Raw genomic sequence first — 26,533 nt, forward strand, 5'->3', positions numbered from 1 at the left:
CGGTCTATTATTACAGTAATAGTATCTATTTATTATATTATCATATTATCAAAATTAATATATTATATTATTTATTTATACAGTCTATTATTACAGCATTATTATCTATTTATTATATTATTAAATTATATTATTAATATTATAGTAATATTATTGCATTATTTATTTACTACTACGGTCTATTATTACAGTAATATTATCTATTATATTATCAAATTATATTATTAATATTATAGCAATATTATTGTATTATTTATTTACTACTACGGTCTATTATTAAAGTAATAGTATCTATTTAATATATTTTTATATTATCATATTATCAAAATTAATATATTATATTATATCATCAATGTTATAGTAATATTATATTATATTATTTATTTACTATTACAGCCTATTATTACAGCAATATTATCTATTTATTATATTATTAAATTATATTATTAATATAGTAATATTATTGTATTATTTATTACTACAGTCTATTATTACAGTAATATCTATTTATTATATTATATTATCATATTATCAAAATTAATATATTATATTATATTATCAATGTTATAGTAATATTATATTATTATATTATTTATTTACTATTACAGTGTATTATCACATCAATATTATCTATTTATTATATTATTACATTAAATTATTAATATTATAGTAATATTATTGTATTATTTATTTACTACTATTATTACAGCAATATTATCTATTTATTATATTATATTATCATATTATCAAAATTAATATATTATATTATTTATACAGTCTATTATTACAGCAATATTATCTATTTATTATATTATTAAATTATATTATTAATATTATAGTAATATTGTATTATCTATTTACTACTACGGTCTATTATTATAGTAATATATTATTATATATTATAGTAATATAGTAATATAGTATTATATTATTATTATTATATTATTATTATTATTACAGCAATATTATCTATTATATTATATTATCTATTATATGATAGTATTATATTATTAATACTCATACAAAATCAGAACAGCGAAGCAGTTGTTTGCGTGTCTCTCTCTTTGCTTTCGACACATTAGAATTAGAAGGCGGCGGCGGCGGCAGTAACGGCGGCAGGCTCCTCCCCCTCTTCCCGTGACCTCGCGCCAAGAACGACCGCTAGTAACCCTTGTACAGCTCTCTCTCCCCCCCCCCCCCTTTCACTCCTCGCCTTCAACAGCCGTTTTAGAACGTCAGAGCGCCAGCCCCTCGCGCGCCACCCAGAGCCAGCCAATCAGAAGACACCTCGGCGGCATATGGAATGAGGATGCTCCTCGGCGGCGGTTGTGAGGTGCGCCAGTAAAAAAAAAAGGGAGAGGAAGAACAGGGAGACTTCGGAGGGAGGGGGAGGGGTCTAGAACACACTCGGTGGCCTCTCATTGGCTCGGACGGGGAGGCCCCACCCATGGGGGCGGAGCCAAGGCGCGGGCCCCCTCGGCACACGCGCAGAGCTGTTCGCCGGCAGAACGCGGAGGGAGCTGAGGGAGGGAGCCAGCTAGCGAGCGGGAAGCGTTACACTAATTCAGGCGGCGACGAGGTAAGAGGCTCGGTCATTCTGAGAAGAGAATTGAGAGAGGAAGGCAACCAAGGTGGGGTCCCTTCAGGGAATTGGAAGGACTGCATTGGGCCGCTGAGGGGGCTCAGCACATGCGAAGGGGATCCAGTGAGGCCTACTTGAATGAAGCACGACCCTTGTGATTAAGGCTGGAGGTTGAGGACGAGAGATAGGCGAGCAAATCAATGGGTTTGAAAGGTGTTGTTAGTGGATTCTGTAGTTGTACAGCAGGCATGGGCCAGCTTGGGCCCTTCAGGTGTTTTGGACTTCAACTCCCACAATTCCTAACAGCCGTAGGCTGCAAGGAATTGTGGGAGTTGAAGTCCAAAACATCTGGAGGGCCCAAGCTGGCCCATGCCTGCTGTAGACACACCCTCCATGGATATGCAAGCAAGGCCTAGGTTAGTTCTGTCAACCCTACAGAAATGCCTGCACACACTCACCAGATTAGCGTGTTACTGTCCCCAGGGAAGCACAGCTGTTTCTATTAATAGAGGGCAGTGGACCCTTGGTATCTGCTGGGGCTTCGTTCCAGGACTCTCAATAGATATAAAAACCCATGAACGCTCACATCCCGTTATAGGCAATGGCATAGTGAAATGATGTCCCATATTTATACATGGCAAAAAAACCCCAAGGTTGCTGTGAGTTTTCCAGGCTGTATGGCTATATTCCAAAAGCATTCTCTTCTGATGTTTTGTCCACATCTATGGCAGGCATCGTCAGAGGTTGAGGGGTCTGTTGGAAACTAGGCAAGAAAGGTTTATATATCTGTGGAATGTCCAGGATGGAAGAAAGAACTCTTGTCTGCTTGAGGCAGCTGTGAATGTTGAAACTGGGTGTCTTTATTAGCATTTAATGACTTTGCAGCTTCAAAGCCTGACTGGTTACTGCTGTGGACAAGTCTATCTAGGGACCACCTGTTTCTATATTTGTGGAATATCCAGGGTGGGAGAAAGAACTTTTGTCTTCTTGAGGTAGGTATTTATTTATTTATTTATCGTGTCATCAGCAACCATACCATTGTATTACATATCTAACAGAACAAAACAAACAAACAGATTAGAAAAGCACAAATTTTGCAGACTTGGTAGTTGATTAAATGTCCTTTGACCAGTATCTGGCCACTTGGATTGCCTCTGGTGTTGCTGCAAGAAGGTCCTCCATTGTGCATGTGGCAGGGCTCAGGTTGCATTGACGCAGGTTTGCTCTTCTCCGCACTCGCATGTCGTGGATTCCACTTTGTGGCCCCATTTCTTAAGGTTGGCTCTGCATCTTGTGGTGTCAGAGCACAGTCTGTTCAGTGCCTTCCAAGTCGCCCAGTCTTCTGTGTGCCCAGGAGGGAGTCTCTCATCTGGTATCACCCACGGATGGAGGTGCTGGGTTTGAGCCTGCCACTTTTGGACTTGCTTGCTGAGGTGTTCCAGCGAGTGTCTCTGTAGATCTAAGAAAACTATTTCGTGATTTAAGTCGTTGACATGCTGGCTGATACCCAAACAAGGGATGAGCTGGAGGTAGGTGTGAATGTTGCAATTGGCCATCTTGATTAGCATTTAATGGCCTTGCAGCTTCAAAGCTTGGATGGTTGCTGCTCAGGGGAAATCCTTTGTTGGGAGGTGTTAGCTGGCCCTGATGGATTCTTGTCTGGAATTCCCCTGTTTTACTGTCCTGATTTTTGAGTTTTTTAATACTGGTAGCCAGATTTGGGGGAATCCCCAGTGGCACAGTGGGTTAAAGCGCTGAGCTGCTGCGCTTGTTGACTGAAAGGTCACAAGTTCGATTCTGGGGAGTGGTGTGAGCTTCCGCTGTCAGCCCCAGCTTCTGCCAACCTAGTAGTTCGAAAACATGCAAATGTGAGTAGATCAATAGGTACCGCTCTGGCAGGAAGGTGACAGCAGTCCATACAGTCATGTCGGCCACAAGACCTTGGAGATCTCTATGGACAACGCCGGCTCTTCAGGTTAGAAATGGAGATGAGCACCAGCACCCCAGAGTCGGACATGACTGGACTTAATGTCAGGGGAAAACCTTTACCTTTACTTACCTAGCCAGATTTGGTGTCCATTTTCATGGTTTCTTCCTTTCTGTTGAAATTGTCCACCTGCTTGTAGGTTTCAATGGCATCTCTGGGTACTCTGACATGGTAGTTGTTAGAGTTGTCCAACATTTCTGTGTTCTTGAATATTATGCACTGTCCAGGTTGGTTCAACAGGTGCTCTGCTATGGCTGACTTCTCAGGTTGAATTTGTCTACAGTTCCTTTCATGTTCCTTGATTCGTGTTTGGGCGATGCTGTGTTTGGTGGTCCCTACGTAGATTTGTCCACAGCTGCATGGAATATAGTAGACTCCAGACAAGAATCAATCAGGGCCAGCTAACACCTCCCAGCAAAGGATCCCCACAGGCAGCAACCAGTCAGGCTTTAAAGCTGCAAGCCCCTTAAATGTTAATCAAGCTAATTTCAACATTCACACCTGCTTCAAGCAGACAAGAGTTCTTTCGTCCATCCTGGACATTCCACAGATATATAAACCTTACTTGCATAGTTTCCAACAGATCCCTCAACCTCTGAGGATGCCTGCCATAGATGTGGGCAAAACGTCAGGAGAGAATGCTTCTGAAACATGATCATACAGCCCGGGAAACTCACAACAACCCAGTGATTCCGGTCATGAAAGCCTTCAACAACACACAAAGTATTCTCATGTGGTTTTTTTTTTTCAATCCGCGTATAGTTAAATCTGTGGAATCTGTGGAAGCAGAATCCATATATATATATATATATATATATATATATATGAGAAGGGCTGATTGTAATTTGGGCAGACTTGGTGTGTAAAGAAGGAACAGGTGTATAACGTGATCATAGACTGTATGAATTAAATGTGTACAGTTAATTGTAAAAGTACTTTAAACCAGGAAGGGAAGTGTTTTTATTTTGTTTTTGTTTTTTACAGTTCATCATAGGCTGTGGCTTTGCATAAAATGACAGCTAGTTTGTCAGACTTCCCTCTTTCTCAACGTATTGGGCAACTTTCACTCAAAGAAATCATTATGTATATATAACATGTCTCCTAAAAGTACAGACAAAATTAGAATATACTTCATTAATATTAAGTAGGCTCTTGAGTGTTGGAGGAAGTTCAAGTGTGAGCTTGTTAGGGACTGACTGAACTATTGTTATTACAAGTGTCATGATATCTGAGGTCCCTGCATATAGCCAGAAAGTGGCATGAAAGAGAATAGTGTGAAGTAACTCTGAACTGTTTATGCTTATAAAATAAGTGTCAAGTTGCAGCAGCACATGAAATCAAGGAGTTGTCTCTGTGCTGTTTTGCTTTTTCTTTCTGATTCCAAAGAAATGAGACTGCTGGGAAGGAACATGACAGGAAAGTGAGACATTCAACTAGGTTACCATTAGGGTCTCTATGCAAATATTCTGAAAGCTGAATCTCGACAAATAAGTTGGTTTTGAATTTGTGTTGCTGAAAATTTGGAATGAAACTAGCAATAAAATAAATAAATAATTTACATAAATAGGATGTTGTTATTCAAAGATTGTCTGATGAGTTAGGTTACCATTAAGGTCTCTATGCAAATATTCAGAAAGCTGAATCTCGACAAATAGGTTGGTTTTGAATTTATGTTGGTGAGAATTTAGAATGAAACTGGCAATAAATAAATATAAAATAAATAGGATATTGTTATTCACAGATTGTTTGATGAGTTGTGTATCAGCATTGTGGTGGCCAACCTTTACAGCAGGCATTCTCAAACTGTGGCCCTCCAGCTGTTTGGTCCTTCCAACTCCCAGAAGCCCTAGCCAACTTGTTAAATGGTCAGGAATTCTGGGTGTTGGAGGCCCAAACAGCTGGAGGGTTGCGGTTTGAGAATGCCTACATTAGAGCTTATAATTGCATCTCCAGCATGGCATTGAGTGGTTCACCTTTGGGGTTGGAATGTGAACTCTGTATTCTGCAGGTGACAAATCCTTTGAACTAGATCAAAATGAAATCATTCACAGCTGTGAACTCCTGTGAGTAATATCTTTGGTTGTGTTTCTTATTCTGTGTTTTACTTTCAGGAAATATTTTTGAAATATTTCAAGATATAAACCATTTTGTTCCAACAGAAATTTGTTGCAGGCAGATGATCAAATAGATTGATGTTTCTAGCTTATGGTTTGCACAAAAGAGCCTCTTGATATTCCTGCATAGATTTTGAAATCACAAGATTTCAGGGTATAGTTCTGGAAGACTTTTCCTGTATCAACTTTTCCTACATGGCAGGTAGTTGGACTTGATGGTCCATGTGATCACTTCCAATTTTGTGATTCTATGATTCTGAGACTTTGATGTGGCCAATTTGGAGGCTACTTTTTAGATATACCTTATCACCTTTTGTGAAACCTTTTTTTTTTTTTTGCAATGGAGAGCTCAGTAATATCTGAGGATTATTATTTCAGTAGTGTTGTCTGCTGGTTTGAACATTGGACTACAACCCTGGAGACCAAAGTTTGAATCTCTGCTCAGCAATGGAAATCCCTTGGGTAACTGTGGGCAAGTCGTACTCTTTCAGCCTGAGAGACAAACCTTTCTCTGAAGAAATCTGGCTAAGAAACCCCCATGATAAGTTGCCTTAGAGTCCTCATAAGTTGAAAATGACTTGGAAGCACACAACAACAGAGTTTCATCAAGGCTCAGGAAAGTCAAAATATGTTTTATTGGCATACAGACTCCAACTTATTTTGTCAGGAAATTCACTGGAAGAGGAGAGGCAATCCAGTCAATTTTCTCTTGTGTACTGGGTTGCAGTACACACTCAACACTTGTAAGTGCTCTGCTTCCATCATGGCTAGAAAACTTTTTACAACCACAGCTCTGAGACAGCTGTTGAAATATATGGGATAGCTTCAGGTCTTATTTTGACAAGCAAACAGAGACACTTAATGGGAAGCGATGGATAACTGATCTCCTGGCATATAGTGACCCATATTTTAATTCTGTACCATCAGCAGAATTTTTGGTATTGTAACTTAAATAGTATCTCAGAAATCATCATTTAAGGCTTTGTTATACATGCATGTTTTATATATATATATATATATGCGTGTGTGTGTGTATGTGTGTGTATGTGTGTGTATGTATATGTATATGTATATGTATATATATTCCATTGGACATTCCTCTCAGCTGAACTCCACGATGAAACCTTTATCCATGAAACCCTCTCTGCTTATGACTTAAGTCTGGGAAGAACCCAAGTGTTTTCAGACTTGATCATCACCAGAGCATTTTCAACATCAACTACTTTGGAAGAACCTTAGTGCATTTCAGAGGAGTCTGAGTGGTATTATATAATGCATATTGGCCTGGTTCAGGCATAATACTAAGCTGTGGTTTAGCTTTGCTTGCATGAGCCATAGACTCACGTGATCCCTTCTCCTTTGGCATGACTGAGGAGATTGGAAATCTTTGTTTCTGTTTTCAGTTAAGAGCAGTTTAGCGTTATGCTGAATTCTAAACTGTGGTTACTTTTAACTCTGGCTTATTGCATTTTTTATTAAAATATACATATTCCATAAAACATTGTTTGATTTTTGATTTTGTTTCAATGAAGTAATTGACTAGGAACATGTTGTCCAGTTCAAGATATAACTCTTAATTGCTGATATTTTTTTAAACAATGGAAGCTAAACTTTCAATTTCTTTAGATAAGTTCTAAAGAGAGAAGGAGTGCATGAATATGAAGCTTCAATATAGTGGTCCCTTAGTACCCACTGGGGTATTGTTCAAGGACTCCCTTTGGATGGCAAAATCCATGGATGTGCAATTCCCATTATAAACAATGGTATAGTAAAGCGCTGCCCCTTATATAAAATGACTTGGGAGCACACATATAAAACACTGAGCTGATGGTATTCATATTATTTGATGTATTGGCCAAGCCTGTTGGTCCTTACAGCTAACCCTTTGACGTGTTTTAGAAACCTAGCTCTCAGTCTTTGATTGTCCAGATGTATTTGACTTCAGCTCCCAGAAGTCCTGATTATCAGTCAAACTGGCTGGAGCATATGGATTTTTTTTAAAAAAATCTGGATGATGAAATTATAGGACCTCTGTTTTAAAACACTCGATTACTTCCCCCTGACTTTGCATCTTTAGGGAAAGGATTATTATTTTACAGAAAAATTCCTATTCAGAAAGCTTTGTCCCCTGATATTATTATTAATAGCAGTATGCATTATTGATGTTCTTTTATAGGCTTTCTAGGACCTACTCACAAGGTGTGTGTGTGTATGTGTGTGTGTGTGTATATATATATCTATATATATATAGATAGATATCTGTCTTGTAAAAGAGTTGAAAGTACCGTAACACACAGCCATATAACCTAGAATTATACCTTTCGGACCGCATCTTGGCCTACGAGCCCACGAGGACCTTGAGATCGTCCGGGGAGGCCCTTCTCTCGATCCCGCCTGCCTCACAGGCACGGCTGGCGGGGACGAGGGAGAGGGCCTTCTCGGTGGTGGCCCCCCGGCTGTGGAACACTCTCCCTGCAGACATCAGACAGGCGCCCTCCCTCATGTCCTTCCGAAAAAGCCTTAAGACATGGCTGTTCGAGAGGGCATTTAATTAAGTGCAACAACAATGTGGTAAAGAAGATTGGAATGGAACAAGGAATATGAGACTGGTTATGATTCCACTAAGAGACGAAGCGGATTTTTAGTGTTGTCTGTAATTGTTGTATAGTCTGTGTTGTTGTAATTGGTTTCTTTGTAAATTGTCTTCTATATGTATTTGTACACCGCCATGAGTCGCCCAAATGGGCTGAGAATGGCGGTTAATAAGTGCATCAAATAAATAAATAAATAAATAGAATATCAATACAGAAAATCCCACAATATCTGCTTTGATCTGGGGGCCCATCCATATAGCCCATTCCGCAATAAAAAGGGGGATGTCCAGAGGAAATTAGCTTCCCCCCCCTCCCCCCCCCCCTCCTGGTGTGACATTTGTATGTCCCGGGAGAACTACTCTGAGGGAATGCTGCAGGCTGGTAAGTTTTTAAAAACTTTTCTAAAGGGTCTGGGGGCCTGCGGAGAGGGCCTCCACAGGTTCTCTCGGGCTAGTCCCAAGGGAATGCGTGGACAACAGGCGTGCAGGCCTGTTTAAACTATCACCTAATTTGATATATATATTTAGAATGTGTGTATACACATATACAGAAAAGGGGGACGACAAAAAGAGTGAACGAATAAAAAGGTTCACTTACTAATTCAGGTTGAGTATTGCTTATCTGAAATCCTTGAAACTGGAAATGTTTTGGATTTCAGGGTTCCCCCTCCCCCCCAGATTTTTGGATACCCATGTATGTGTATAGATAGATAGTTAAATATATTAGAGATGGAACCCAGGTCCAAGTACCAAATTCATTTATGTTTCATATATACCTTATACACATATCTGGAAGATAATTTTGTACAATATTTCTAATGTTTTGTGTGGATGAAACATAGTTTGGCTGCCTTGAACTATCCCAAATCTAAGATTTTGCTATCTCAGCCCATTCATATGGGCAATTTTGGATTTTAAAATTGTAAATAGGGGGTGCTCAACTTGTATATACAAATTCTTGCCTTAAGTCTGTAGCTTAAGTCTGTAGCTTGAATCAATTTTTGCCTTAACTCTGTAGCTTGAATCAACTTTAGAAAGTAGATGAGAAGAAATTAGATTTATATGGATTAAATCTGAACTGATGAAAAGTTTGGTTCTTATGTTCTCTGTAAATGAATAAATGATTTTTAGTCATCTTCTGTTCATGCAGTAGGAGATTCATCACCCCCAACGTAATAACTGCCTGTCTTCTGGAGGGCTCCCCAACCTTCTGAAGTGAATTTGGAATCTGCAGACGGAAGGAAGAATTTGATCTTACAATAGTGTCTCGTGTCCAAAGGACAATTATAATCTTGTAGAAGCTTATCTCTGTTTCCATATCTGTTCTTCTTGATACGTGGACATTGAACAGGTGTGTGTTCATGTGGCTATGTGTCCTTTGTAATCCTTCTTTCAGAGCATATGTATCTTAATGACCATTTATATATACTAACAGTACTTTCGAGTGTCTATATCCTGTTTTGATTGTTTGGCTCTGTGCAATAATCTTGCTAGAACAGGTAAATTGCATATTTAGTTCTAAAAGAATCTGGATCTTAATGGGGAAAAAGAATTTTTTTTTTAATTGTGTTTTTTCAGATCCCAGGTCTTCTTTACTTTTAATGTGATGGACAAACTGAATTTATGAAGGTAGATTACTCTGCTTTATCAATATTAAAATATATGCTCCAGGTTTGTTTGTCATTTAGATATTCTTGTCACTCTACTTGTAACACGTATCTTGTCTTTCTTACAAGTATAGGAATATTTCAGCAGTTTTGGGTTTTTTTGCCGTGTCAGGAGCGACTTGAGAAACTGCAAGTCACTTCTGATATGAGAGAATTGGCCGTCTGCAAGGACGTTGCCAAGTGGACGCCTGGATGATTTGATGTTGCCCAGGGGACGCCCGGATGATTTCAGTAGTTAAATGCTAAGAACATGGATGACCTTATTGTATATAGATTCAAACTACTTTCCAAAATGCCATTTGGCAGCAGGGAGGGTTATATTTTGCTAATAGAGGGTAATAGACCAAATTAAAAGAATGGCTGATGCTTCAGGGAAGGAGATAGTGATGGAAGGTGTTTCTATGACTGTGACAAAGTACACAGATTTACTTTCTTACTTATGCAATCCCTCATTGTCTGAGTATGATGACGCTCCAAGTGCAGTATCTTGGTGGTGGGTACGTCTTTGACTGTGGAGCCCTATTCTTGATCTGCATGTTCTTCCACAATGAGGGCATCGGTTTCCAGGTGGAAAGTGGTCCCGGTCAGGGTTGGCTTGATGGGCCTTTTTCTTGGCACATTTCTCCCTTTCGCCCTCCACTTGTGCCTCTTCAAATTCTGCAGCACCGCTGGTCACAGCTGACCTCCAGTTAGAGCTCTCAAGGGCCAGGGTTTCCCAGTTCTCAGTTTTTATGCCACAGTTTTTAAGGTTAGCTTACACAATAAGGTCAGATAAGTCTTGCACTAATAAATAATCACATTGAATCACCTAGGGACCACCTCAAGATTCCTTACAAAACGTATACAAGGATATTTTTCTTTCCTTCACTAATCTCCATTCGTCTATTATTTTTCCTTTTTGTGGGCATAAGTATACATTTATGCTTTCAAAAACACACTGAGAGTTGGTATTGAAGTAGGTTTATCTGCTTTCTCATAGGTTTGATATTAACATATGCTCAGAAAGAAATTGTACAAGAAGCTGCTACTTACCTTGCTTGTTTTAGACTGGTTCAGACTACTGCCACAGGAATCCCATTTTTCTCAGCTTTTCCATGTTTCCCTGCAGACACAATACTGCAATCTGATATTTAGGTACCCTAACAATATGGAAAATCTGTGTTACTCCAGCCCTGCTTCAAAAAACCCTTGGAACTAAATAGAGGATAAGAAGGAAAAGGTGGCAACTAGAAAGGTATTAAAATAGCATCATAAAAAACAGCTTTGGCAAAAGTATGATAGCTGGGACCCAACGCTACACTACTTGTGCATCGTGGGTCAGAATTAAGGAAGGGAAGACGTGCGTAACGCGGGTCAGAGGGGGGGGGCAGCAAACAGTCAAGCATAGTAATTAAGGTGAGTGAAGTAATGTTAAAGTTATTTACTGTTAAATGATAAACAACGGCTTATGAAGGTGGTAAACGGGATAGAAACGTTTCCTCTCCCCCTTTCTGGTGAACGTTCCCACGACCCTGACACAGCTGCGTCTCTCACTCGCTGTGCTGTCTTGTGCCCGTGTTCCTCTCATTAATTCAGACCCGCGTTACGCAACCAGTATAGGGTCCCAGCTATCATACTTTGACTGAAGCTTCTTTGTCAGATACTCTATTAAAAGTGAGGCATGGCTGTACACACAGTTTCACAATCTCAGTCAATGCTAACTGCTTAGTTGCTATACAAGACAGGTTTATTTCTCCACCCACCACATCCTGGAAGCATGATCACCATCTTACTTACTTACTTAGGCAATCCCTCGTTGTCCGAGTAAGATTGTCTTCCAAAATCGGTGTACTGGAGGTGGGTACATAGGTGACTGTGGAGTCCTATTCTTGTCCTGCATGTTTTCCCGCAGAGAGGGCATCAGTTTTCAGGTAGAAGGCGGTGCCAGTCGGGGTTGGCTTGAAGTGCCTTCTTCTTGGCACAGCTCTCTCTTTCGCACTCTATTTGTGCCTCTTCAAATTCTACAGCATTGCTGGTCACAGCTGACCTCCAGCTGGAGAGCTCAAGGGCCAGGGCTTTCCAGTTCTCCGTGTCTATGCCAGAGTTTTTAAGGTTGGCTTTGAGCCCACCTTTAAATCTCTTTTCCTGTCCTCCAACATTCCATTTCAGGAAGTTCACAAATTTGTTAGGACAACCAATTTTATGGAGGATGGTCCAGAGAGCATGGCGATTCACTGTGTCAAATGCCTTTGCAAGGTCAATGAATGCCATGTACAGTGGTTGATTTTGTTCCCTGCATTTTTCTTGGAGCTGTCGTGCAGTGAGGATCATGTCCACTGTTCCCCTGAAGGGCCGGAAGCCATTCTGGGAGGGTGTCTTCTGAGAGGGGTAGAAGGCGGTTTGCAAGGATTCTTGCGAGGATTTTCCTAGCAGAGGTTAGAAGGGATATACCTTGATAGTTTCCACAGTCTGTTCTTTCCCCTTTTTTGAAGAGGGTGATGATGGTGGCATCCTTGAAATCTGTTGGGACTTTCTTGGTCACCCACACTTTTTCTATGAACTGGTGGAGTTGTTGTGTCAGCTCATGTCCTCCCTCTTTAACGATTTCAGCAGGGATCCCATCAGGTCCGCTGGCTTTGTTATTTTTTTGTTGTCTGATGGTATTGCTGACTTCTTCCAAACTAGGCAGTGCTGAAAGCTCATCCCTGGTTTTTTGTTGTGGGATTTGTGAGAGAATCTTTGGTAGTGTTCTTCCCAATGTAGTGCAATTGACTTTTTGTCATTTAGAAGTTTTATTCCATCTGATGAGCGTAGAGACTGTGTGCCATGGTTTCTTGGTCCATAGATGACCTTTGTGGCTTTGAAAAATCCCTGAGCATCATGGGTATCTGCCAGGTGTTGGATTTCTTCAGCCTTCTTTGTCCACCAGATGTTCTTGAGTTCTCTTGTCTTCCTTTGGACCTCAGCTTTTTCACTGGCGTAGATCTTTTTCTTAGCAGCACAGTTGACGTGTCTCTGCCATGTTTGGAAGGCTTTCCTTTTCTTGTCAATTAGCTGTTGGATCTCGTTGTCATTTTCTTCAAACCAATCTTGATGTTTCTTGGTTTGATATCCAATAGTTTCTTCGCAGGCTGTGATGATGGAGGTCTTCAGTTTGTTCCAATGTTCCTCAACATTTTTGGGGTGTTCTATGGGTAGATGGTCCTTGAATGCTGTTTGGAGAAGGGATCATTTGGAGGGCTCCTGAAGGGCTTGGGTGTTCATTTTGTGCCTTGTCTTTCTTCTTTGGAGTCTGCGCTTGGAGGCGATCTTGATAGCCATTGTGGATCGGATTAGCCTGTGGTCTGTCCAGCAGTCGTCAGCACCTGTCATGGCTCTTGTGAGAATCTTGTCACGGCAGTCTCCGGCACATCTGATTACGTAGTCTAAGAGGTGCCAATGCTTTGACAGAGGATGCTTCCATGATGTCTTGAACTTGTTTTTCTGGCGGAAGAACGTGTTGGTGATGACATGGTTGTGTTCTGCACATTTGGTGACACTCTCATGGTCACCATCAGAACCAATACCTCTGGGTATCCTGAGCAGACAACTATAGTCTTCTGTTTATCTAGTTAACCCTAGTTAACTACCTAATTATCCTTAGCAGCAATACTGCTCTAATTCTGAAGATAAAGTATATCTGTTGTATTTTAAGAAAGATATATTATCTGTCTCTTGATGAGGTTTAAAAATTCATTGCTATTTTTTTAACTTTACAAATGTGATGGAAGATATTAGCAGTTTCAGTTCTTACTGTATGAAAGAACATAGGAAAAATTACAGAATAAATGCAAGTTTTTGGAGTGTATAGCACGTTATGGCAGAGAATTATCCCCCCCCCCCCCCCCTTTGGTGGCTAAATACGTACCGCTCCTTTTTGAAAGGCTTGGAAGTTTACTTAGTTGTGGGAAAATACATAATACATTTGTTCCTACACATTTGCAAGTTTGAGCTTCCTGGATTTGATTATTTGCTGATGATTTCCTGGCACCTCTGCTGCTTGTGTTAGGTTAGGGCTAGGTAGCAGTAGAAAGAGGGCAAAGATAGCAGGAAGATGTTACAGTGGGACGATAGTTAACTAGTGTGTCCAGATAAATGTTAAACATATGATCTGAGGCACTCGCATTACTCACAAATAGTACAAAAGTGTGGTGACCATAGTCTGAAAGAAACATAGTTGTTATGCACGAGGCAAGCCTCGATGAAGCACTGTCTGGGAGTGGGGGTCCAGGTTATCTGAAAGATTATGTTCCTTTATATGAGCTTCCCCGTGATGGGACTTAAAGCCCTTCTTTTGGTCCCATTACCCTCAAAGATACATCTGATGGTGACATGGAAAAGAAGCCTTGTTGGTGGTGGCTGTAGAACTCCCTTCTTAGCTATCCTTCTGTGAATACATTTTTTTGTTTTGCCAGATTTTGAGTACTATTGCTTAAATGGAAAATTTATTTATTTATTTTATTTATTTGGGGTTCTTTTACCCCGCCCTTCTCATCCCGAAGGGGACTCAGGGCGGCTTACAAAAGCAAAGGCACAATTCGATGCCTGCATCATAGAAACAATCATACACAAAATTACATCAATACACAGTTAACAACAAATATGCATTATAACCATAAAATCAATAAAATCAAATAATTAAATCAAATCAAATAATTGGATTAAATAATTAAATGTTGTGCACAATAGTGAAGTAAAATTTTACTAAATTTTAAAGTTTGAACTGAAATAATTGGAACATAATATGCCAAGCTTAACTGTGATTAAGAAAAATGGTATTATAACAGAATTTGAGACAAAGAAAGGGAAATGATTATGAAATACTATTATAAATTGAAATATGGCACCTCTGGGAAACAAAAAAATAATAATCTTCTGTTCCATTTCAGTTTCACAGTGTATATTAGGTATTACTGACTGAAGATTTGGACCAGAACCATTAGTAATTCAGATTCTGTTTAATTAGAAATCAGATAAGTGTCATGTTACCAAGTAGTATCACTTTTTGTAATTGTCGTGTTCTGATCCTATCTATGACTATTTCATTCAAATATTTTGCCTGCCCATTTGGAATTGTTCCCAGAGCACCTGTTACTACTGAAGGTAACAGTGCAGTGTGCACCATTAAAAGATCTTCTGCCACAACTATTGCTTATTTCACGGTTTCCAGTACTAAATTGAGGCATTTCAAGTTGTGGTGAAACCAGCATTTAGTTTTGTAAGTGGTTAGTCACTGTTGCTGCAGTATGCTGAACAATAATGTAGATTCCTTGTCTATAGCCACATTTACTAGTGCAGTGTGCCTTTAACTATGATTACACCCTCATAACTGGCTTATACTGTCTATAGCTTATGGGAATTTCAGTATAACTTATATGGGCCTTCCATGCTTAAACAAATACTTGTAGTTACTCGGATGAAGATGAAGTTTTTTTTATTGCCAAGTGCAATTTAGGAAAAACTGCATGGATTTTAGCTGGAACAAATATGAAGATTATTATTGGCAATTACTGATAGTAAACATGATGATTTGCATTTAACACTGCTAAAAAAAATAACAGCATTATCCATATTTGATATGTAAATGCCAATAGTTATGCAAAGAGTCCATTATTGACATCACTTGTAGTGTGACTACTTTTTTTGTCAGACATGAGTTCAACCAAGCCGTTAAGTTTATATAGCTTTTAAAGGCTGCTTTAGAAATTTCATATCTTAAAAGTGGCAGATACTCATACGAATGTGTATGCTTTCCTCTTTGTCACCTTCACATACAGTATTTCCTGCTCATCTAGCATATGTCATCATTGGGCTACTGGTAGGATAATAAATGGTTATATCACTGTTTCCATGTTTTTGTGGGGCAGCTAGTGTTAGTTGTTTTGCTATTATTGTGACAGAATAATAAACTTCAAAGAAAATCCTTTATGCACCATGCTATAAAACTCTTTTCCTTTAGAATTACAGTACCCACCCCACCACCAGCCCACCCCAGCACTTGCAGTAATTAGGATAACTTGTTGGTCACTATATTTTTCCCATTTATAGCAGTAATGGAAATATTGCAACCCTCCAGATGATGTTGGCCATGCTATCTAAGGCTCTTAGGAATAAGTATCTGGAAGTTCGCATAATTCCTTCCCCAATTTAGAAGGGTACATTAGAGAATATGATGCTACTTTGCAATAAAAATACCTATGATGTTGATAACAAAATCTTACTTGGGTGCTTTCATTACTAAGCTAAATTGTGAAAATACAAACATTTTGCTCCGAAATGTGCATGCATTACTTGTCTTCAGTGCTGATTTCAAGGTGCTGCAGCTGAACATTGCATTTAAATGTTGCATAGTGTGGGAAGATGCTTGCAGCCTCACTATCTACACACACCATGTGTAATTGGAGGGAGAGGCTGAGACATTTGAGGAGGAAGAAAGAAGCTGTCATTCTCTCAGTGTAAAGATGCAATTTGGGACTGGAATTACAGGCATTTTATTCCTTGAGGCTAAGCATGAAGTCATGGCTTGTTTTACAGTTGAGAAATCATTTGCCTAATGGTCATTTTCAAAGTAGTTTGCAATGAAAATAAAGCAAGTGAGAGCAGATGTAGCCATCACTTGCAAAGTGACAGCAGCACAGATACCTGATCATGAATAAAAGAACAGATTTTGGGTCTGGCTTGATTGTGTAGTGCTTGGGGCTATTTATTTACAGTTTTAAAACAAAACAGCCTTTCTTTGGGTGCATCTAGACCAGGGGTCCTCAAACTTTTTAAACAGAGGGCCAGGTCACAGTCTCTCAAACTGTTGGAGGGCCGGATTATAATTTGAAAAAAACATGAATGAATCCCTATGCACACTGCACATATCTTATTTGTAGCGCAAAAAACACTTAAAAACAATACAATAATTAAAATGAAAAACAATTTTAACAAATATAAACTCATTTAGTGTCTCAATGAGGAGTGTGGGCCTGCTTTTGGCTCATGAGATAGGATTGTTGTTGTGTGCTTTTGTTTCAGACTTAGGTTGACCCTGAGTGAGGGCCGGGTAAATGACCTTGGAGGGCCGTATCCGGCCCCCGGGCCTTAGTCTGAGTACCCCTGATCTAGACCATGCATGGGCAAGCTTTGGCCCTCCAGGTGTTTTAGACTCCAACTCCCACAATTCCTAATAGCCTGTAAGCTGGCTGGGATTTCTGGGAATCAACGTCCAAAACTTTGGCTGGGATTTCTGGGAGTCAAAGTCCAAAACAGTTTGCCCATGCCTGATCTAGATGCACCCAAAGAAAGGCTGCTTGTGTTCAAATTGTAAATAAATAGCCCCAAATACTACCCAATCAATGATTCTCAAAGTCTGCTGCTCCAGATGTTTTGGACCTCTGCTCCCAGAATCTATGACCATTGGCCAAAGTGGCTGAGGCCACTTGGAAGACCTGAGTTTGGGGATCCACCGATCTAGACTATAAAATGTAGTTTGACACCACTTTAAGGCACATGGCTCAATAGAGTAGTAGGAGAAACACCAACACTATTTGTCAGAAAAGGCCAAGTTGTAAAACTACAGCTCCCATATTTGCATAGCATTGAGCCATGGCAGTGTAAAATTGCGTTAATTCTACGGTGTAGATGCACCCTTTGCTTTAGAAACCCAGATTTCCCCAAAGTCCTGGGAGCTTGGGGAGCGTTTCCCTTTCTCTCACGATGGGCACAGAGGCGCTTTTTCGCTCTTCAAAGCTCAAATCTCTGTCCCATGGCTTAGCTTTAAGGCCAGCTTTGTGTCTGGAGGCTCCTCAGGTGAGGTTCAGGTGCAAAAGAGCGGCCGGACTCCTTTCGGTCTGGATCAGGCGAGAACCGCGTCACAAAGCGGACTTTTGGTTTCCACGGCAACCCTTTTAACTCCCCCCCCCCCCCACCTGCGCCCGTGAAGGCGGACGAATGGCAGAGGGCCCTGCTTGGCGGGCCGGTGGGTGGGGGGTCGGGACGGGACGAAGGCCGGCTGCCCTCCCGCCCGCCAGCCAGCCAGCCAGCCAGCCCGGGATAAAAGGTTGCTTGCTTTTGCTTCTCGGTCACCCGGGGTGAAAGGCGCAATAGGTAGGCGCTGGAGATTGGCATACATGGATTCTAGGCTTGGATTCGCCATTAGGAATGAACGCTAGAGGGCGCTGTTGTGCTTAATGGTGGCTCGTTTCCCCATTTAGAAGCTTATAACCATAGCCGGTGTTTGAGAATGCAACACAACACGACACAATGCCCCCAAACGTCGCCTGGAGCCCTTCTTTGAAGCAGGAAACCACAAACACGCTAGACCTGAGTGTCACCAGAGACATGAAATGCAAAAGGCCCAGATACACCTCCCTCTCGACCTCTTGATGCCTGTCTTAGTGTACCACAGGCTTTTCTCTGAGCTAATCCCTTGCAGGATGTCAGATTCCCAATAAATTGAAAAAAAAATCCAGATTGAGTTGAAGGGTCATCACCTCTCCTAATTACTGTTCAGTAAACATGGGGTTGAAAAGCGAGTGTGGACGAAATGGATCCGTTTTCTTGGTCTGCTTCACCAAAGAGTCTTGGCATCTTTAAGATTAGCAGAAGGTTTGATTCTCCAATCCAAGAAAGTTTATCCTGTAATTTATTTATTTATTGATTCACCCTAATTATATCCTGCCTTTCTCTACCTCTTCAATGCCTTAGAACACATACAGTTCCAATAAACATTAAAATTTAAATTAAATAAAAAATAATATATATTAAACATTTAAAATTAATATAATATTAATTAATATATTTTACAATTATAGAATTACTATAATTAATATAGTCATAGAGGTGTTTCAGGACTGCTTTGTTTTGATGTTCTAAATCAACATTGCGTTACATACACTGCTGCTCCCCCCCCCCCCCAAAGTCAGTTAACTATAATGACTATGTTCAGAAAAAAACATCTTTTGTAGTACTTAAATATAATTGCTTATTTCATAAATGCAAACGTAGGTGGTAAAATCAACCTTTTAGTGAATGGTAAATATGGATTAAAAAGCTAATGAGTTGAATTGGTTTGTTATAATACAATTAGCCTTGCTGTGTTCAAAAGTGTTGACATGGTAGAATGGCCTGTGTAACTTTATTCTCAAAATAACCCCATTAGTTGAGCTAGATTCAAGTGAATAATTAAACTTTGTAGTAATACCAGTATTTGGACACCACATTCCAAAATAAAATATTCAGATTTGATGATAATTAATCACTTGTGAAATATGATGCCAAGAGTGTTAAGTCCAATAAAATTTGGAGTATATTATAGCATATTTGTTTTTGTTTTTTAAATAAATGCCACAGCACATGTCTGGACAGTTACAATTTGTATTTAATTTTAATGTGCCAGCTTTGTATGAAGCTGTAGCTTCTACTATTTTAGTGTTATTGAGAGCATTTCAGATGTATTGGTTTGAGGTTGAGGAGGGAGGACCATTTAAGTCTAGTAAACATAATACACTGACTTGCAGTCTGAAATAAATACTGTTCAGGAAAAAAAAGGTTGCCTTTGAAATAAATCTAGCATACTGTTTGTAACAATGGCCAGGAAATTGCCCTGGAAACTCTATGGTTTGTCATTAATATATTTGTATTAAAATGTATTGCTTTCAAAGGAACAATCCTTCCAGCTAATAGCCGTTAATAGATGTATCCTCCATTAATTTTCTGTGCTTGTTTAAAGGAAGCTGTTAGCCTAACCATATGTAGAATTGGTTGCATTTAAGTACCATAAGTCATGCTCCTCACCACTCTGTGTTGTCAGTTTGCCTCAATTTCATTCATTGAGTAAAACAAAATGCTTCTGTAATTAATTTGCTGCTGTCATTTATGTGGCTTATTTTTGATGCTAATCTTTATTTATTTGATGCTGGTTAATCACGAGTCATTCAAGTTATGATTACATTACTAACTTTTAAAATAGTAATTTCATAATAGCTGTAGGGGATTAATTTGTTTTACTTCACACAGAATTTATAAAGAACTTCTTATAACATATGAGATCCACCACCCAATTCACATTTATATAATCAAATGTTTCTGTACATATCTAATTTTTTTATATAAAGAATTTAGATAGATTTTTTTTATCCTACTCGGTAACAGTGGCACAATATAAAGCCAAACAACAACATAATAACAGAAAAATATATACTAATTCATTGAAATAGCACTATTGTAAGCTACATATGGCTCATATAAACAAAGTCATTAAAAACTAACTAAGCAGCAAGTGCTGCAAGTGTGTTTCTGAGGAGGGAAAGCTGTGAGAAATAAGATTTGACATGATTTTCTGGAAAGGGGTATCTGTAGGATTGGTAGCAAAAGAAGCTCTAAATCTGAGTTTTAGATAGCATGTACATCTAAAGCAAGGTATCTTTGAGTGATCTTAAGGAAAATAGAAAAACATACAATAGGGCACACTTCTTTGAATGTCCAGAGCCCAGATCATCTATATTCTAGTACTTCAAAGATCAGTCAACACTTTTGAGGTTGAATCCTTTAACCGATAGTAATCTCTGATCTATCAGGATTTCTGTAATTGATGTGAGTAGTTGGACCTCTGTGTTGTGGCCTGATTCAATTTCTGAAGACTTTGCAAAGGTATCCCTGCATTTAGTGCTTAACATGTGTTACAGCAATTAAGTTCTTATTGTCCCAGATGGAGTGCAGTTTGTATATCAAGTAAGGATAAGATGTGGGGAATGTCTCTGGCCAAAGTGAGAATCATATAAAAATATTTAGGTTATGAATCCATTGGATTGTTGACCCTTGCCTCCCTGATTATTACAGCTGAACCAGGTCTGGCTACAGATTTTATAGACTAGTTTCCTGGTGGGATTTTTTTTCTCTTCTCATAAAGTTCAGTGGGCTTGCTTATTTGTTTGTGAAGTCTAGTAGTAACAAGTACCATTTGGCTTGGAGTTACGTTTTGTGCTAGGTGACCTGAAGTTGCCCATTTAATTTCTTACAGTGGCCCAGAGCAAAACAACATTGTGGGAACTTTCGGACTCTGCCAAATACAGGTTGAGTACTCCTTGTCCGAAAGGTTGGGACCAGAACTGTTTGGGATTATTATTGGGAGTTCTGAATACTTGTATTTGCATATACGTACATAATGAGATATCTTGGTGATGGAACTCAAGTCTATACATAAAGGTCACTCACCTTACAGACATAGGATTAGACCAATTTTATATACAATATTTTAAAATGATTTTGTGCATGACACAAAGTTTGTGTACACAGACCCATTAGAAAGTGAAGGTCTCACCCTTGTAAACCAGCTTTGAATTTGGGAATATTTTAGATTTCAGAATTCCAGATAGGGGATGCTTAACCTAGGTAGTAGATTCCACAAGTGTGAGTTAGCACAGGTGTGGCATTATTGTAGTGCTGAGGATCGACATTTGGTTTAAAACAAACACCACAGGGGTGTTCATCCTTCCCTGTGCTATCTAAAGCTTGCATATCTATCTATCTGTCTGTCTGGAGTTACTTACAAGTTATACCTGTTCCGACTTACATATAAATTCAGCTTTAGAACAAATCTACAGACTCAACCTTGTTTGTAGCTTGGTGACTGCCTGTATTCTCAGGTGTATAGTAACACACAAATTCTTGCATTCTTTCTAGTTAATGTGCTAATATAGAATTATATGCACCCTGATTGCAGAATACAGAGTATTATAATTTTTGTGCATCACTGTTGTTTTGTGCAATAAAAAATCCTGTAGCTGTTGTTTGTAGACCCAGCATAGTGAGGAAGACTGTGCTTATCAAGTTCTTGTGGGATGGAAAAATACATTGTGGAGAATCCAAACCTGAATTCCCTATTAGCTTTTTAAAAATTGTGTCAGAAGCGACTTGAGAAACTGCAAGTTGCTTCTGGTGTGAGAGAATTGCCCGTCTGCAGGGATATTGCCCAGGGGATGCCTGAATGTTTTACCATCCTGTGGGTGGCTTCTCTCATGTCCCATTAGCTAGAAACCACCATATGATAGTGGTCGCTCTTGTGTATCCAGTAATTGTATGGATTGACCTATTGCTTGGGACCAATTTGAAGTATTGTATAATTTCTTTAGTCACAGAAGATAGCTTTTTATTTTATCTTATCGTGATTCTCCCTTAATGCCTATTATTCCGTTAAAATAACTTTATTTCAATGGATTAATAGGTGTAATCATTCAAAACCATGAAAATTATTATTTTGTTTAAAAGTATTTGATTATTGTAATGCAACTTGGAAATCTTATGCATGTTTATGTTAAAGAGCAGCAGTTTTTTTTAAAGCAGTTACTTAATTTTGTTTTAATTTTTCACCTTTATGTTCCTACAGTATTTCCTGTGACCACTTCAGCTAAGGAAAGTGGAGACTTCTGTCCCATCAATACCAACCACAACAATGAGAAGTCATTTAAGGTTTCTTTGACTTGACATTTTGTGCTTTATTCCAGTTCAAGTGTTCGTCATAAGATTATCAGATCAGATGGTAAACACATTTTTGCTGGGTGTTTTTTCCCCTTTCCCAATTAACAAGCATACCTCTGAAAGTAACAGATGAGGTAACAGATTATATTGTGTAATAGGGATCAAGCCTAGCAACACTTAATACATTTCCCAGAACTTGTACATACATTTAGTTAAGCTATTTTCATTTTTTCAACATAGGTGTGCTATTTTTGAAGCAAGTTTGCTTCCATGAGAATAATTTTATGTATCTATTTGGACTGTTGACATACTTAACGTGTTGTGATATAGCCTGTACCAGTTTTTAAGCTATTTACTCAGGAGCACATGCTGAAATGTTAGTTGCATTTGCTAAATATTGTAACTTAAATAAATAAAGCTATTATGGTAAGATTTGTTTATATGTAAATGGAATGTCATGATTTTCAATATAATTTATTTATAAAGGTTTTACTGAAATAGCTTATGGTATTTTGCAGTAAAGCTTGTTTTAGCATTGCAAATATAATAACATTATCTATAAGAAGAGTATCTTCCATCAGAAAGATATCTGAACCCATACTATTTCTTTTACAGATACTGCAGAAGGTGTTAATGCAAGTTATGCTAATAAATGAAACAGATGTTTGAGGTCTACATCATATATAGCAAAATGGCTTGGTAAGCAAAGTAAACAAGTTGGTTCTTTGTGGTTCTGAATAATTTCCTAATTTGGAAAATGAACTTTATTTAAGAAAAGAAGGGTTTTCTGGCAATATGAGTGACTGATATATCATTCATATTCCTGTCTTCCTTCAACTTACTTGGCAGCATCTTCTGAGAATTAGTTAGATATTTTAACAACTACACAATTAAGTACAGTGGATTCTCGCTTATCCAACATAAAGGGGCCAGGAGAATGCTGGATAAACGAAAATGTTGGATCATAAGGAGGGATAAAGGAAAAGCCTATTAGACATTAAATTACGTTATGGGTTTAAAAATTAAGCACCAAAACATTATGGTTAAAATCCAAAACAACCTGGAAGACCAGAGTTGGGAACACACTGGTATAGAGTAACAGTCTCTAGAATCCCATATTGAGTATAGAGGAATAGCAACACTGGAAAACCAAAGTTTACTAAACACTAATATTGGTCAACTGCCTCCAGAATCTCATTTGGAGCTGTGTGGCTCTGTGTTGGGAGGGCTTGGCTTGTGCCTTCCAGCCTAGCAGAATGGCGCTGGACTGGATAGCCTCTTAAGGGAGGGAGTCTCTTGTGTTTCTAGGATTCCAGGCTGCCAGAGGTAAAAGGGAGGAGGAGGAAGAGAGAGCTCATGGGGAGGGGAGGGGAGGGGAGGGGAGGGGAAGGAAGAGGGAGGGGAGGGAGAGAGGATCTGGAGCAAAGTGTGTGTGCAGGAAGAAAGGGGGGGATCCTCCTCTCACCAAGGTGATGAGCCTTCTCTCCCCCTTTCCTTCCAGCCACAAGTGGGGGGTGGGTGGGTTAGGAAAGGGAGAGAGAAGCCTCGTCACCTTGGTGGGAGGAGGATCCCCCCTTTTTTCCTGCACACACACACACACACACACTCACTTTGCTCCAGATGCTTTTTCTCTCTCTTCCCCCTTCCTCCCCCTGCCCCATCAATTTGGAAACAAGGCTGGGTTGGAGAAAAGTCTCCAAAGCAGGAGAGCGAGGCTCTGCCTTCGCCAAGAGCAGAGAGAGAAGGAAAGCCATCGCATTTCCTTTCCCCCTCTTCCCTCCCTTCTTTTTTTCCCTCCCACCTCTCTTCCTCTTTTGATTCACTCTCCTCCCCTCCCCTCCCCTCCCCTCCCTTTGAAGATGCACTTTCCTCCTCCTCCCCCCAGTTTTTCCGAAGGGAAAGAAAGCCAACAGTTCTCATGACCACATATCAAAGGTGCAATGTTTCCAATCCACCACATGATGGCGTCGGATAATACAGGGTGTCGGATGAGCGGAGGTCGAATAATCAGGGCTCTACTGTATCATGAAAAAGCATCATATTATACATGATACACCAGAACTGCATAGATTTTGTGTTGGGATTTGAGCAAAACACTTGAATAGATGAGTAGAATTCAGTTGTTCTATCCATTTCATGGCACGTTCAAGTGCAGGGATAGTCCCAAATCCAGTTTTGGTGGGCTAATTGATGTCTTTCCAAGTTCTGGTAATGATCTATCTTTAAAGGTGCTGTGATTCAAAACCAAGTGCCTCATAGATGTTCCCCTTTCCTCATTTATGAAAAGTATGCTGAAATTGTGGTTCTATACATTTGATTGAAAACCACATTTGTTGAAAAAGAAAGCAACTTTTAAAAGACTATCAGTATGTGACAATGCATTTCCTTTTTTTTCAGGACTTTGTGGATCCTTATGTGATAACACTTATCAAGCTTTCATTCTTCAAACATGGATACAATGAAGTTAAAGCATGATATTAATCCATTCCTCTTTCACATTATAAACTTTGTGATCTGGCTGTACACAGTCATTACGTTTATTCCATGGTATTTATTTTCTGGATCAAGACATGCCATCACCAAGTCAAAGAAACTCAAAGCTAAACCTGTGAAAAATAAGCCAGGAAATGCATATAGATCAGTAAACAGCTTGCATTGTTTAGCATCTGTATTATATCCTGGATGTGATACACTTGACAAAGCTTTCAGGTATGCTAGGAGTAAATTTAAAGACAAAGAACTTCTGGGAACACGGGAAATCTTAAAGGAAGAAGATGAAATTCAGCCATCTGGAAAAGTTTTTAAGAAGGTATGTTACTTTTCTGTTTCTGAAGTGACATATTAAAATGATGGGGATATGAAGTGAATACTGGGATCAGGGGTGGTATTTCCCTCCACAAATCCCTGGGGAAAATAAATTGTATTCCCCCTCCCCTCCAAAAAAGCCAGCAATTCTCATTTTTCTGCTTTCCTTTGGCTAATACAAGCCATCTTTCAAAAGAAGAAATAGCTATAGCATGAATTCTAATTATTGTTTTTGTCTGGAGGAAGACCTTTGAAAAGGTCATGGGGGAATATTCCCAAACTTGGCAAAATTGTCAGTAGTTCCCAAACAGGGAAATGTCATTATTTTATTTTATTTTTTGCCCACCCTTTAGTATTGGTGGTTGGGGAAGCCTGGGGAAGCTGAATGTGACATTTACCCACCCTTGGCTTAATGTCTTATTTTTATATTCATTGAAGATCTTAAGCCGTGGATGGTAAAAATGTGGTCTTGGGGCCACTTGTGGTTATGTAGCTGATTCTCCCCTGCCTTATTCCTCAAACTCCCTCAGATTGCTCTTTCTGTTACAAAAAGGGTGAATTGGCTCTCCTAGAGGAATTCAGAAATTGCAATTCACAATTCAAATAGGCTGTCATCTCTGCCCTTCCTTTCTTAATTTTTAACAAAAGGCCCATTCGCATAATGTTATACATTTTCAGCAATTTTTGCAGCCTTGAAGGATCCCAAGGCAGACAATTTGTCTATGGACCTTGCAAAGTAATCCATTTTGGATCTTAAGTGTTGCAGGCATTAAGTGTGTAGGTAATAAATTAAAAATAGAAAATAACCTATTATGTACTCTTACAGGATAGTATATTATGATCATAAGGTTGCCATTTGAGATGCTTTGTCTCTTCTAGGATAGTCTGTATATGAAAGGGACTCTATATCAGATTCTTCTCACAAGTTGTACATGAGTAATAGTTTATCATAATTAACATTAATGTGCAGTAACATCAATATAAAATATTAAATTATACTCAATAGTATTATTTGGATTGAGAAATTGGGAAGTTTCTTCAGTATTTCTTAAATTAACTGTTATATACCAGTTTCTGTCTTCTGACTTCATTGTTTTCTCCATGTCTCTGTTTACTAGCAGTCCCGTTAATTTCTGCCAAGCAAAATACATTTGGGGGAGAGGGTTATTGGGAAAAATTGCCCTAAGGCCACTTGTTCAGACCAACTCTGATTTTTTTCTGTTCTGAAAATATGGACTGTGAATTTCTGGCATTTTATAAATCCCTATTGATATATTTCATTTGGCATGATGTCTGGCAAAAGCT

The 26,533-nt window shown here is 39.1% G+C and overlaps 1 protein-coding gene across 4 annotated transcripts in view; it reads left to right on the top strand.

Annotated features, from left to right (window-relative positions):
• Positions 1–1,467: 1,467 nt before the first annotated feature.
• ACSL3 (acyl-CoA synthetase long chain family member 3) overlaps positions 1,468–26,533 on the top strand; it is a 55,136-nt gene continuing 30,070 nt past the window's right edge. The window contains exons 1-5 of one of the 4 annotated variants that reach the window (XM_060767892.2): positions 1,473–1,579; positions 9,427–9,627; positions 22,332–22,414; positions 23,039–23,122; positions 24,821–25,232. In XM_060767892.2, the coding sequence (XP_060623875.1) occupies positions 24,873–25,232 (360 nt within the window). In that variant the 5' untranslated portion in view covers positions 1,473–1,579; positions 9,427–9,627; positions 22,332–22,414; positions 23,039–23,122; positions 24,821–24,872. Of the gene's footprint in view, positions 1,580–9,426; positions 9,628–20,966; positions 21,019–22,331; positions 22,485–23,038; positions 23,123–24,820; positions 25,233–26,533 lie in introns of all 4 variants that reach the window. The other 3 variants (XM_060767893.2, XM_060767891.2, XM_060767890.2) reach the window with 3 other exon arrangements.

The sequence above is a fragment of the Anolis sagrei genome, chromosome 3, assembly GCF_037176765.1.
Source record: "Anolis sagrei isolate rAnoSag1 chromosome 3, rAnoSag1.mat, whole genome shotgun sequence".
Classification (NCBI taxonomy): Eukaryota; Metazoa; Chordata; class Lepidosauria; order Squamata; family Dactyloidae; genus Anolis; species Anolis sagrei.